This window comes from Sinohyriopsis cumingii, chromosome 8 (genome assembly GCF_028554795.1).
Source record: "Sinohyriopsis cumingii isolate HCF-2022 chromosome 8, ASM2855479v2, whole genome shotgun sequence".
Classification (NCBI taxonomy): Eukaryota; Metazoa; Mollusca; class Bivalvia; order Unionida; family Unionidae; genus Sinohyriopsis; species Sinohyriopsis cumingii.
In genome coordinates, this window is record NC_142968.1 from 57,862,403 (window position 1) to 57,876,839 (window position 14,437).

Below are 14,437 nucleotides of genomic sequence, written 5' to 3' on the forward strand. Positions count from 1 at the left end.
CAGCTTTCCCGCACCTTTCCTCCCTTGCCTCGGCCAGACAGTAACTTCAGCGTGCATAAATGTTCCAGCACAATACACGTCAATAAGAGTGAGTGTAGGTACCATTTCCACGCATCTAATCAAGTAAAGCAGAACAAATTAAATATTATACATAAGTGCGTGTTGGGTCTATTACCACTTGTGTCTGCCTTCCATTCACCTAGCATGAAATATCATAATTCGCTAGATGACGGCTAAATTAACAACACTCTACGAGAGCATACAAGTCTAGGTGATGAGGCACTGACCTCAGCATCAATTATCATCCTGCGGTACAGGAATAAATCAGAGGCACCGGCACATTAGTGCACAAGCCTCTTTAATTCAATTAACTAACACACACGCACGTAAATACATGTGTGTTAAAAGCAACTAATTCGTGCTCGCATTTTCATTATTCATATCTTCTCAACTCTTGATTAAAAGACAACCTTACCAGACTTATAGTTTCTACTTGTATTCCTAACGTACAAAAGGTAAAGTATTTAATACAAATCTAATAAAAAAAACACGAACATGACTTATCACATACCTATTATTTTTAGACCCGTAAATCAACTATAATTTTGCCGTCAAATCCATGGTGCACATTTTATGTTTGTTTGTATTTTATATCTTTAAAAACTGGAATCAATACTAAATAAATAACAATATTTCATAAACATAAATAAACCTTAATAATCACAAAAGTGCTATATGTCTTTCATGCAACAATAAAGTCGCAGCTGGATTATTTTATGATGTGCTTTATTATTATTATTATTAATATTATTATTATAATTATTATTACATTGTATTATTATTATAATTATTCGTGTTGTTGTTTATTATATTGTTATTATTACTATCATTATTATTGTTATTATTATTATTATTATTATTATTATTATTATTATTATTATTATTATTATTGTTAGGTTATCTTGTGTACGTAGAAACTGACCGGATGAACAAATATAAATATTAGTGTTGATCAAATAGAAACCACGTTAGTCACTGCCTTCGTATTTGCTACCGATAAGCATGCAATCGAGAATTAAGTGGAAAGTTATCCAGCCAGGTATACCGGATTGGCTAGGCTGTGCGCTACTTGAATTAAACACGTATGCACAAGCGCTGATAATAGTATAAATATCGGCATGAAGTTGTATCATCCCGTTATGGTCTGTACATGAAACAACAAAACGGAGGCGGCAGGCTCCATCATGATGCTGTTCATTTGCATAGTTTTGCACTTAATGATATTAGGTAAGATAACATTTTAGAGACATTTGTTTTTGTTTTTTTTAACAGTTTTAAACTCTTTTATCAAGACATTGTAACTATTACGCATCGTAGGAAGAGTCTTTATTACTAGTGCCTAAGTTGTTACATCCATTACTGCTTTTTAATAAGACAAAACACTGTTTTACGCATTTAATTTAGGCGCGTACAAGCAGACATTTTGAAAAGTTTGTTAGTTTTGGTATTACGACGAAAGTACCTCAGATTATAAACTTGGCTTTGTGCGTTGCTTGTAGCGAAAGTGCCCTATCTGTATGCTAACATTGGACGACGTGAACCTTTTTTACATGTCGCATTTGCCTACCTATGAAAGAATTTTATCTAATAAAGCATTAATGATTTGACTAAAGATCATTCAGCTGAGTACATAGTTATGAATGTTCTTTAATTCTGGAATTTGCAAAAACATGCATGGTCAAGAAACAGTCACACCTTAAAATTAACATGTTTGTCAAGGTCAACATCACCTTTTCACGAAATTCGGAAAATAAAATATGTGTCAAACAGCCAAACAGAATAATAAAATACTTGAATAGCCCAGCAAAATATACCATATTACTTTAACCTCGTAATAATTTTTATGGTATAGTGTATGTCTTCTGTTTTTTCTATAAAGCAATGTTCATTATGACCATAGCACTTCAACAATGTTTAAGCTTTAAATTTGATAAGCAACTAATTTGTTATGTCTTGCATCTACGTGATGAGAACAGAAAAAATGTTTGTTTGAAATCTAAAGTCGGAGGAAGTTTACAATTGCTTCTTGTAATTTACAACGGCATAAGGTTTACTAGGCGTAACTTTTAAATTGAGAAACAGCGCATGCATTGTTTTATAAGCTGGTAGATTTTTGAACATGTCACAGTTATGTCTCACTCAAACTTTCAGTTTGACGTGTTATTGAGAAAACAATGCAACATAGTAAATATTTATATACAAATAGAGGATTGAGAGAAAATGGGGGTTTTCATAGAGAGGTATTTTAAATATATGAAAATATACTAAGCCTAGTCTGAAATGAAATGGACAAATGCTTAAAGCATGGAAAGAAAAACAAAGTATGCGTCATTACAGTGATAATTATTCCAAAAATGACCCAAGTAAATGTAGAAGAAAGACCTTTGACAGTATTAATCAAAATCTTAAATGTTACCTAGTACAATATGCATTTCGTATTTTTAGAACATCATCGCATTTTACAAGAAGAATTTGTTATATTTCACTGCAAATCATTATGCAAAGTACTGTGACAAAGAAATCACCTGAATGAAATGATGATGTGCCAAATATACGCAGAATTATAAACACTGGAATTAAACTGCCTTGTGGAAACATATTTAATAGAAACAATGTTTATTAATATTACATATAAAGGTCATTGGGTCTAAGAGGGTGGAGGTGTCTAAAAATATAAAGTTGCTTGAATTCATACTTACACGATTTTTCACAGAAAGAATATCACATACACATCAGTTTGATAATACTAATAATATTAAAATCAATAATAATAACAATACAAATGCGTAATATGACTTAAGTACTTGTTCGTATTTTTTATTCAGTTTCGTCTTCATCTAGCACCTGGACGTGCACAGATGAGAATGGAAATAGTTTAGGAGGGACTCCAAACTGTGGAGCCAGTAAGGTTATTGCAATTGAAGGAGTTGAAGCCCAAGTAATAGTAAATTCAACGGTATGTCACAAAAACGATCTCATCAGCTCAACATCTGGTGAGAAGAAATGCTGTCTTCTAAATAACATCAATGCATGTACTGTCGGAACTCTTTCGCCAGACGTTTTTCAGCAATACTGCTCAGGGAGATCCGATTGTATGTTCTTCCAGAATAGAAGTGACCTTTTTGGATGTAATTCGACGATTTCTGGAAGTAAACGTTTCAGCTTGGATTATTCTTGCATTCGAAGTAAGTTCAAGGGAAATAAACAAGTCTTTCCTATGTACAATCAACTGCATTAAAATCAATATTTTACAACTATATTTGAATGTAAACTACTATATTTTATCATATTCAGTATATTCTACGTTATGTAGCATTATTAATAGTAGTATTGGCAGTATTTATTAATTAATTAATAAATTAATTAATTCCTTCATTAATGCAATTAATATAAATGATTTGTTGATTTGGATCTGGAAATATATGACAGTAACGATAATGGCTTTGATGATGTTAATGAAACATGTTTTGATAATTCGGATATGTGTTAATTCTGGATAAAATTCGTTCTCTGTTTATATTTATAAAAAATGTGATAATTAAGGTACAAGTCAGCGTCCACTGTAACATTGTCTCACATACGATATTTGTTGACATAGGGAGCAACGTAAAGGAAATGTGCAAGCCATGGAGCATAGCTGCCCCCTTTGATAGTATATACATCGTTAATGACCATTATCTTCCAACGACTACATCCACCAATGAATCGTTTAAACGAGTGCCTGTTTCAAACAATGGATGTTCCTGTTCGATTGAAGTAGATGCATGCAACGTTAACCTGACTGTATTCAGTGTGCATGTTGATTTTGTCAGCGAATTAGGTGTCTGCAAACAGAGCATGGATTTCTTTGATTCCCAACAGAACATACAATATTCATTAGGATGTGGGAACAGAGCCCTAGAAAGATTATACACAACACGTTCAAACTATATCAACATTCAGTTTCATAATTCTTTGTCACGAGATGGTGGTGTATTTTGGATAGGAATTAAAGGTAATCATGTTTGTTTGTTTAACGCAATATTTGGATACAATCTTGATATATTGTAATTTGTGTTTAATCTCCGTTACATTAGAACTTTGCAATATTCAACATGTTTCTTGAATCCTCCGTACTTCCGTTTATTTGTTGATAGTGGTATTGACGTTTTAGAATTCTAAATAGTTTTAAGGCAATAATCAATGCACACTAAGACAAGCATAAAAATAAAATAAAGAGAAGCAAAGTTAGCAAAAATGTACTGATCTAAGAATGTAATCCTTTACTATTCTTTTACTTTAAGTCTTACTTTATTATATCATTTACGCGTCCAACAAAAGATCAGAATATCTGAGATAGAACTGGAAAAATAATAACATAACTCAGAACAATTGCCATCCAAGAAGAATACAGCTCAAGAAAAGCATTGCACTCTGGTAATAGAATGGGAACTCGACAATATCCACTTTGATACTTTAAAATAAATATTGTTTCCACTGAGATTAGATGCAACGGAATAAATTGTTACTATAATTTCAAGGAATTCAAAATGTCCATTAATGTAATTATATTATTTTCACACAATAATCTTCACAGTTTCATGAATATGCGTCTACCACCTAGCCATCACTATGTATAATTAGTAGAAATATATTTTAATGTTTTTCCAGGGACCGCAAATGATACTTTTACTACAACATTAAGCTGTCCATCAAAGACCCAAAAATATTGCCGAGTTTCGAGCACTTCCTTTTCAATGATTCTACAAAGTAGCACAGATATGCTGCTGGATGAGTCTGGTACTTCCTTTTCAACGATTCTACAAAGTAGCACAGATATGCTGCTGGATGAGTCTGGTAAGACTATATCGGTCAAATGAGCATGTTAGAAACATTGTCTTCTGAAGAAAAAAAGACAATAGTACGCACAAGAAATACTGCTCTCAATTTTAGACAAACATAATAATTCTGGGTTACTTGTATATAAATAAACTTCTTGATTTCATTTAGAAAATGAAATAACCTCATTGTTTTAGTACAAACTTTTAGTATTTTTAAAGGATCAAATGGGTGGGTCGGTGACTCGACATTAGAGTATTTGTACGGTTGACAAAACCTTTTGAAATATTTAAGTTCATTGTCGAAAAAAGAAACAAAAAGAAAATGACTAGCAAATGAAAACTAGCTCAAAATGATTCCAGGAAAATAGGGAACTCGTCTAGATATACAATTGTCTTTTCTCATACTAATAACATGTAAAAACAAAGACAAACACAAAGAGCTCACAGCACTGAGTAATGCATCCAGTACACAATATGACAAAGAAGGAAAATAAAAAAGCAAACAGAGAAATTATAAGGAACAAAAGACTAAACAAGGGTCAGATATTCTCTCCATCTTTCGCACAAACACAAATATGCCCACACCCAGAATATATATCATATGTTAAAATGGAGCTGTTTGATCTCTAACGTCTAAAATAAGGTTTACTATGCAAATGCGAATGCGCGTTCTCGTTACAGTTTAATCTGCTTGCTTGAGATAGAGATTCTTATTCTGACATACTGACAATATGAATATGTAATACATGCATAACCTGCTTTGAATAAATAGAGCAAAATATTTGATATATATGATGATATAGTTATTAATCAGTTTTTAAACATTGGTTGTTGATGATGATAAAATTAAAGCCGCATTTCACTACTAAATAATGCTTTGTCCTGAGAATATTTCATTCTAAACAAGTGGGCAGGCTATTTCATGACGTATTCACATATACACGATCGAATGTTTGTAAATAAAATGAAATAGACCCTAAAATGCTAGGAATCATCTGAGTTTCTGAGCAGCTGATATCAAAATGACGTTAACATTTGCCACACTTTATAAACAACACGCGGTCTTGTTTGTAGAAGTCTTGAATATAAAAATTGATGAAATAGCAAATACAACGAAACTCATATTTTTCGTGATATAAACACTGTTAAATATATTTTGCCTTCATATGCTTTGCTTCTATCTAATTCATAAGTGTAATACCTCCACTCGGATATTTCATTCGTAAACCAAACAATTATGCTTAAAAGACCGTTGTACAATCGCTTGAAGAACCATATCAGATGTTAAGAGTTTGATACCCATATACTCATACACGTGGGTAAGCAAATTTTGTGTTCATATTTTTCTTGTTTAATCAACCTAAAGATCCTACTGTAAATAAACTAAAACATATCAAGAAACTCTCAGCTTTTGCAGTAGTATAAAAATAGGCAGTTTCTGCTGGTGGCAATACGGTGTATCTTTCTGACTTTATATATTTGTCTCTTTGTAATAGGGGTGTTGTTCTATTTAGTCGCCAAAACAATTTCCCTTAATATTGACATTTTTCTTCACTTCGTGATTAAGTTCGTGAGAGTGAATGAGAAGAAAAAGTAGAGTGGCATTTATTGCGATTTATAAAAATGAAAATTGGTATATTTGTACATAATGAAAACTCCGAAGGTGTAACTGTTTCAGTGTTCCTACCATGGAAATAATTGCATTTCAGAGGCATGACGTAATTATGAACGCCTATGGGATAGCATTGTTCAGCTGTGCTTTGGAATGTATGCTGTGTCATTGTTCTTAGTTATTAGGGCAAGAGGCCGAGACGAAACTTTTTCCAACATACGCGACAATTGTCAATTTTGGGTAGGTTCATATTGGAGACCGCGTCTAAGCCCTTGAAAAAAAGAATTTGGCATGATATGAACATGCAGGGCCAAATCAGGTGAAGTGTTGGTTGGGGGCTTCCAAAGTATCAAAAGTGGCCTGACTTTCCTCGAAAGGTCACCAAAGGTCTATGTCTCTATTTACTCAAAATGCGCATAGTACAATAAGAACTTGCACAAGAATCAAAAGATGGTCCAATTTCAATCGACAAGTAACATGTACTTTTGTTTGTCAACCTATTTTAGCTTGGGGAGGGTCCTGAAACCCTGGTCCTCTACCCGCATTCCTGTACTACCATGGAATGTTTATTATTTTTATCAGTGCTCTCCATTTCTAAATATATTTCTAGAAATTCGGTTTTCTTAAATACAAAAGAAACTTGTTGCGTCTGTTTGTTTGGAGACCGTTGATCGAGGTAGATTTTACCAGCTGCCATCTTCTAACGTATTGTGATACAATGCAATCCATTCGCATTTTACAGAACGTTTATACTAGCTTCAATTAAGAAATGCATGAAATGTGTAATGAACTATCCAGTGCTTGATTTTCTCAAACGTTAGCATTTCCGTCTAACCATAATAAGATGTTACGATGAACCCATCTGTTAGTGCCATATTTTAATCATGATTGTTTTACTTCATTATATAATGTTATATTCAAATCATGTATTCGTATAGGACCAGGGGATCTCAGTTCTACAACTGTCATTGTTATATCAATCGCAACACCAGTCGTCATGTTAACTGTTGCTGTTGCTGTGATAGCAAAACTGAAATTCAGTAGAAGAAAGCGGAATAGAATGGCCATGGTAAGTTAAAGTGTCACATTTTATATGTACTTAGCATATAGTTAGTTCATCAAATTCATTACAACACTGAGACAGAGGAAAACAACGAACACGTCAATTATTCAAAAAGAAAACAGAACAAAATGTCCAAATACATGCATTATTTTTATCTATAGTATTCTTTCGTTTTGTTCCATTAGAACTGGATGTTAATCTAAATCATTTTGTCCCTTTTTTAATATTTATTTTACGCATAATACGTGAAAGGGAATTGCGAACTCATTTTAGATAAAAGGAGATTTTCACTTGCAATTTTATATGTTATGTACTTATATTAATATAGCAAGGCCATTAAGGTTTGACCGCTCCGGTGGCCTAGTGGTTAGAGCGTCCGCCTCGGATGCGGGAGGTCGTGGGTTCGATCCCTGGCCGAGTTATACCAAATACTTACAAAAATGGTACTAACAGCTGCCTCGCTTGGCGTTCAGCATTAAGAGGTTAGTGTTAGGACTGGTCGTCCCGGTGTCAGAATAATGTGACTGGGTGGGACATCATGCCACATGTCTGCGGCATGATGCCCCAGTGCTAGACATCACTAAAAACTGCCACACTGCAGACATCGTAGCGATATGACTGAAAAATTGTTAAAGCTACGTTAAAAATCCAGTCAAACACACACACCTTTAAGGTTTATTTTCATAATAGTTTTAGTGCAATGATGCGTTATCTTGAATCAATGAAACATTACATAAAATATATCTTACAAATCTTACCTGTGTAGAAGCCGTAATCAAATCTCATTACACATTTGGCCAAACGGCTGTTACTATTTACCAAACTTCTATTTTCAGGTCAAATTTGGAGTGCCTGACTCTGGGGGCGTGTTTACAACTCTAAGTTCAAAGGTCCCATAAAAACGTCGATTAAATGATTTTATTTTAATCCAATACGTAAAGAAATTATCTTCAAGAGAAAGTCATATTTTGGTGCGATTGCAACTGTATTTTGTATCATTATAGAATATGTATTATAATATGACAGCAAGGGGTTCATTGGCTGGTTTAAATCCAATGGTAAGTAAGTCCATTCTCATAACAATTCAAGTCTTGACCGAGTCATACCAAAGACTTCCAAAAATGGTACTAACAGCTGCCTCGCTTGTCGCTCAGAATTACGATGCTATATATGGTTGTTCACAAAGCAGAAAGAGAATAGTTTGTTTTACAGCGTCTCAACCAATACTTTGTTCACTAATATTTATTTATGAATCCACATCTAATTACGCAGGATGAACCTAGGCTGGTCAGGACCTCGGTGCATATGTGCTTTATGTTCTTTTCTTTAGCTGTATATGGTGAGTTACTCATTAGTGATAGTGCAGTCTTCGGTAAACATATGCATCTTCAGATGGTGATCGTAACATGTACAACATGTACAACGTTCACAACAATACGTCAAACGTTGTAATACAAGACGCATTGTAGATATTACATCTGTTCCATCTTATGTAAGATGGTATAGAAAATCAATGCGTTTGATTATTACTGGAGTTCTATGCTTTTTGATGGAATGAAGTTTTAGATATATCACATGTTAAAACAGAGAACTAAACCAATGAGTTGCCTCAGTCTATGAAGAGCAAAGGCTAACTAGTAAATATGAAAACACATGGGCCAAAGACATGTCAGCAAACAATCTTGAGCTGTGTTAACATACTCATATATTGACAATGACAATCCCTAAAGTACATGTTTCTCCTCTGTGAAGTAACTTTATAATAAAAAGGTACGTAATTTGCACATTTCCCTGTAACTCATCATTTCCAGGGAATATAATACATAACTGATAGATTCAGCAGAATTTCGTAGATATTATATCAATAAAGAATTATTGATTAAAGAAATAGGCATTAACAAATGCAATAATCATATACTCCACTTCATGCATTTCAAACTTTGCATACATATCCTCATCCGTGTCTGACATTCTATGTCATCTTAAGATAAAATACAAGAAACCATGACATCAGGACAAATGATAGTTAACACAGGCGAGGAATCGTGTGGCTTTTATCATGTATCAAGAATGAGCACACATAAAACACCAGTCATAATCAATCACCTACACCATATTGCTCATCATCCAGGGGCGCCAAAACAACCAACTTCACTCTCCCTGTCGGACAGTGCATCTGAAACACTCATTCTTAATGGATAATACCCATAATACATTGTTTCTGGGGACATTGTTTCATACCTGGCATTTGGGAGCAACATGTTCCCAGATGATTAGCTGCCTGATATTGTGTAGGTGTTTGAATCATACCAGTAGGTGCCCAAATATGGAGAGAACTTCACATGTGTATATATACCCATGCAATTTGAGAATTTTGTATACTCATATACAGGAATCAGATATATGGAGGCTGTTCCCATATATCACGTGCGAATATGTACCCATTTAATTTGGGAACTTTATGTACTCATCTACAGGATTCAGATATATGGGGGCTGTTCCCATATACCTTTTTGAAGTTCAATATAACTTCACTGAATTGCCCCTGTATTTTTTTTCATTATCCCAAATTGCATATTGTTTCTTGTTGTAAACAAACATGGCGATTGGAAAGTTGATGTTCACTTGAAAAACGTTCCAACATACGTATGAAACATTTAAGACCCTAAATCACTTTATAACGTTTCTTTGGACAAATATAAAATATCATTCTACATAGGCTATGTTTACCTAATTCCCACATACACAAGAGAATATATTGTAACTTTGCTTAAAAAGAGGTTTTTCTGTTCATATGCACCAGCACCATATGACTTACGTCTAAAAATATGCCAATATCTATGGTTTCTATCCAAAAATCGTGCGGATCATGCAATGACATGTGTACACAACACTTCAATTTGAGCAGATACAGGTTAGACTGGTATTATAAAACTGTGGTTATATTCCAATGTAAATTGCAAACAAGAGGTTCACGTGGCCCTAATTCTGCGCATCTAACAGACCAGCATCATTTGTAGAAACTGAAAAGCCTTGGTGCAAAGTTAATGTCTGTGCAGTTTGGTCAAAATAGACTGTCACACAGATGTCCCTTCCATTAGCTGTTATTGTCCACTTCTTGTGAGATAATGTGTGGTGTAACAATGAAGGAGTATTGACAGTGAATCTCACAAGTGAAATTTGATGAGAAATCATTTTTTTACCAGCACCTTTATGAACACAATGATACTTGCTCACTTTTTAAATTTGTTTAATAGTTCAACTTTGTTTTAATGAATTAAGGCAACTGATTTGCTATCATATCAATAATAAAAAAACATTTGAGATATTCTTTGACCATCCATCATGAATCGTCATGAATAAAAGTTACAGGAATGTTGTTTTTTCTACTTCATGTAAAACATGCTTTCTACGAAAGTTTTAGCATTGCCTGACTAGCATTAGTAAGAAATATATCAGACACGTCACCATGTACATAAATTGTACCTGAATATTAATATTTATACAGAAGAATGATTATTACATTAACCCTGTACAGAACATAATATAAAAAACACAGAATCAATTTGCTGAGATGTGTTATGACTCTCTGAAAGTTCTTTACCTTCTCCTAAATATGTATCGATCTTTGTTAGAAATTATTATCACTGTGAAATGCAATTCTCATTTAGAAAAAAGAAAATTTTGGATACATACTTCTATGTAATTTTCTCAGATATGAATAAGACAAAATTGTCAAGAAACAATTTTATTTGTGGAGAGAGAGAGAGAGAGAGAGAGAGAGAGAGAGAGAGAGAGAAAGGCACAGAGGGGCATTTATGCACATTATATCAAGGTTCTCAAATTCCCTGTTCAAAGTTTTTCACCAATGGTCTTTTTAATGTGTGGTTTCACCAGTCATCTTTCAAACTAATATTAATCAAAAAAGAAATGTGCAAACAAATAAGTGAGAGTAGGAAAAAGAATAAATGAATTAGTAAATGAATGTACAAGAAAGGAGATAAAAAGAATTATGAAATATATGAATGCACAAACGAAAACAAAACAAAAAAAAAAAACCAAGAAATAACATTACAAGAGTGTGCCATTACAAGATCAAATGGAAGACTTCTTTTCATGCACCCTAACTCTTCATTTCACATTTTAATTATATAGTGAAACCAGGAAGTGAAATTAAGTGAAACTTACAATAATGACGAACCACTAACCTCCGCAAATGAAAGAGTTTGGAATAATAGTCTGAATTTTATTTAAGCTACTACATCTAGTATTTATTTGCCATGGTTTTTTGGTACACATTGATATGAGCAAAGCATCTAATTAAAATAAGATCGCTAACAACTCTCATGTGATATAATCAATTGATGTCTTTTTTGCTTAAGATGCCTTCTGTGACATTAAAACTTGTTAATCTGTGGTAAATCAAAGATTTACATTATATTTTTACATGAAATAAAGCATTACCGCACAAAATATAAGTTTAGATGCTTCGAAGTTTGATTATTCTTTACTAACAATTTCTTAGTGAACTGCAGATTAAATGAAAAGTTTGTCTCCACTAATTATATCTCAAAAGATTTCACTGGATTTATTATTTGAAGAACACTGGGCATATGCATAGACAATCTGAAAAAGGTCCAATGACATTGCTAATCTTGACATAATAATTTTTATATATTTTATGTAAGAGCAACCATATTGGATTCAACATCAGCAACAATTATAGACTCCTGAAATTATTATTGACGCAGTTATAATTTCTGTGAAATTCTCTCCCAATTGGCCATTTTTTTCTCAATTTTGCTGCTATTTGAAGTAAGCAGGTACAGTGAATCTCAGATCAACATTATTTGTGTGGAATTTTAAAGTTCTTGATGCAAAGATCAATTTTATGAAAGTTTGGTCCCAACTGGCCCACCCACTTCACATAAAGTCATTGAATCCAGTTTTAGTATAGACTGCCATGGCAGATCAGCATAATGTCTACTAAACACGTCTTTGATACAAGAACCATTTCTGTTAAATTTGGACCAATATGTCCAAACTTACACTATTTTGTATATTTATTTTAGCAAAACCAGCCAAATTTTAGATATCTATTATTTTTACAAACTGTCATTTCCTTGATTTATGTTTAATTTTTGTGAAATTTGATCTAATGTAGCTAAAAAAGTCTTGAAAAGCCCTTCAAAACTTTTGTTCAATTTTGGTAACAGTGGCCGTATTGGATGGATGGTCCACATCCTTTATGGGAACTTGACAGCCCTCACTGGATGATCATTTTTAAAATTTCATAGTTCTTAACAAGTGTTTAGAAGCTTTAATGCCATTTATTAGTAACAGTGATCATATCAGATGATATGTCAGTATCCATTGTGTAAAATTAAGGTATTTTGACACCAAGTCATTTCTGCGAAGTCTAGTCCCAATCAACACGTGTTTGAAACGATGTTTGAAATTATTATTATTTGTTACTAACGGCAGCCATAATGATTAGCGGATTAAAACCTTTAAAGACCTCAGTTCAGGGGTCATATCTGTTCAGATTCATCAAAATTGGTCATGGGGTTCTGAGATTAAAGCTTTTATGCTTTTTTGATAATAATGGCCATCCTGTCAGATCAACAGCATTTCAACAACTTGAACATTTGCTTCACAAAATTGTTGGCCATTCTATTTCATGTAATGAGAAACTACAATATGTTTCCATAAGACAAAGATACACCGCCTTCCTCTTTCATAATGTGGATAACAAATTGCAAACGTGTATATATATGGGCAATAGTTTGATAAACTGACTGATGGAGTTACGGACCAACAATGGTAACACAATAGGCTTCTTCCACATTTGTGGAAGATAAATAGTTATATATATATATGTAGATGGTACTGTGCAGTGCACATATGGATATTCTACGTCACCAAATTTAAAGGGTCATGCAAAATGTCACTGATTTGAATGTATCACATTATGTCATCCTGGCTCCATTTTCTCAACAAGATGTTCAATGGAAGACTAGTTCCTGTCTAAAGGTTTCCAATGGGCTTGATCTGGGGCACGTTCTTGGATGGGGATGTGTGCACACAAAAAGTAAATCCTGCCCAAATCTAATCTCCAGATATGAAAGCAATCCCAGAAAGGGTTGGGACTTGAAGTGGCATAGGAAAATTTTAACACACCTTTGCTTAAGTCCAAATATGAAAGCAATTACATAAGGCACTCTGAACAAATATTGAAACCACCACAGCCAACTTTAGAATAAATGATTCTTCTATCTCACCACTACTAAAGCAGATAGGACAGAAATATAATTGACATGTAGTTTTCAATTTTTAAGTTCTGTGGTGGTAAATATTTGATAGAGCTTTGCATAGAGTATGTTACACCAAAATAAATGGTTGCTAAAGAAATATACTCACGAAGTGTAACAGATAAAGTCAACTAAATATGAATTTATAGCACACAGATGACTGGCACTATAATAACTTTTAGAGAATACACGTGGTATTCACAAAGACCCATGTACATGCCAAGGTGCATAAATGACCTAAATGCAAAACTTACTAAACTGTGACAGATGTTTTTTATTGGAACATTCCTGATATTTTTTGAAATATTTGGATACATTGGACTTTTTTTTCTCACTCCCAAATAATTACAATGAATATGTCATTATAACAGATCGGTGCCACAGAAAAACAAACTCCCTCGAATGTTTTGACGATTTTCTGGTTGTTACGTCATTCTAACTGCTGAGTGTTGAACCATCTCTGATATTCTGGAGCCATAACAAGGTTTTCAAGATAGCCAATGGGGTTGGCCTTATTAGATATATCGGCACAATTTTTATTAAAGATCAGCTGGATATGACTTACTAAACT

The 14,437-nt window shown here is 33.4% G+C and overlaps 1 protein-coding gene across 2 annotated transcripts; it reads left to right on the forward strand.

Annotated features, from left to right (window-relative positions):
• Positions 1-1,076: 1,076 nt before the first annotated feature.
• On the forward strand, positions 1,077-11,120 carry LOC149793600 (uncharacterized). 2 transcript variants are annotated; one of them, XM_089967561.1, is made up of 6 exons: positions 1,077-1,287; positions 2,902-3,245; positions 3,659-4,054; positions 4,711-4,896; positions 7,431-7,561; positions 8,392-11,120. In XM_089967561.1, the coding sequence occupies exons 1-6, from the start codon at positions 1,211-1,213 to the stop codon at positions 8,452-8,454; spliced, it is 1,197 nt and encodes a 398-aa protein (XP_089823687.1). In that variant the 5' UTR covers positions 1,077-1,210; the 3' UTR covers positions 8,455-11,120. The 2 variants fall into 2 exon arrangements, with proteins under 2 accessions (XP_089823687.1, XP_089823689.1); XM_089967563.1 differs by having other exon boundaries at positions 1,131-1,287; positions 2,886-3,245.
• The last annotated feature ends 3,317 nt before the right edge of the window (positions 11,121-14,437 follow it).

Excerpts from the sequence above, each read along its gene's own strand:
- LOC149793600 (XM_089967561.1), top strand. The coding sequence starts at position 1,211 with ATGAAACAACAAAACGGAGGCGGCAGGCTCCATCATGATGCTGTTCAT. Across the intron at positions 3,246-3,658 it reads GGATTATTCTTGCATTCGAA|GGAGCAACGTAAAGGAAATG; the intron begins GTAAGTTCAAGG and ends TTGTTGACATAG. Across the intron at positions 4,897-7,430 it reads TATGCTGCTGGATGAGTCTG|GACCAGGGGATCTCAGTTCT; the intron begins GTAAGACTATAT and ends GTATTCGTATAG.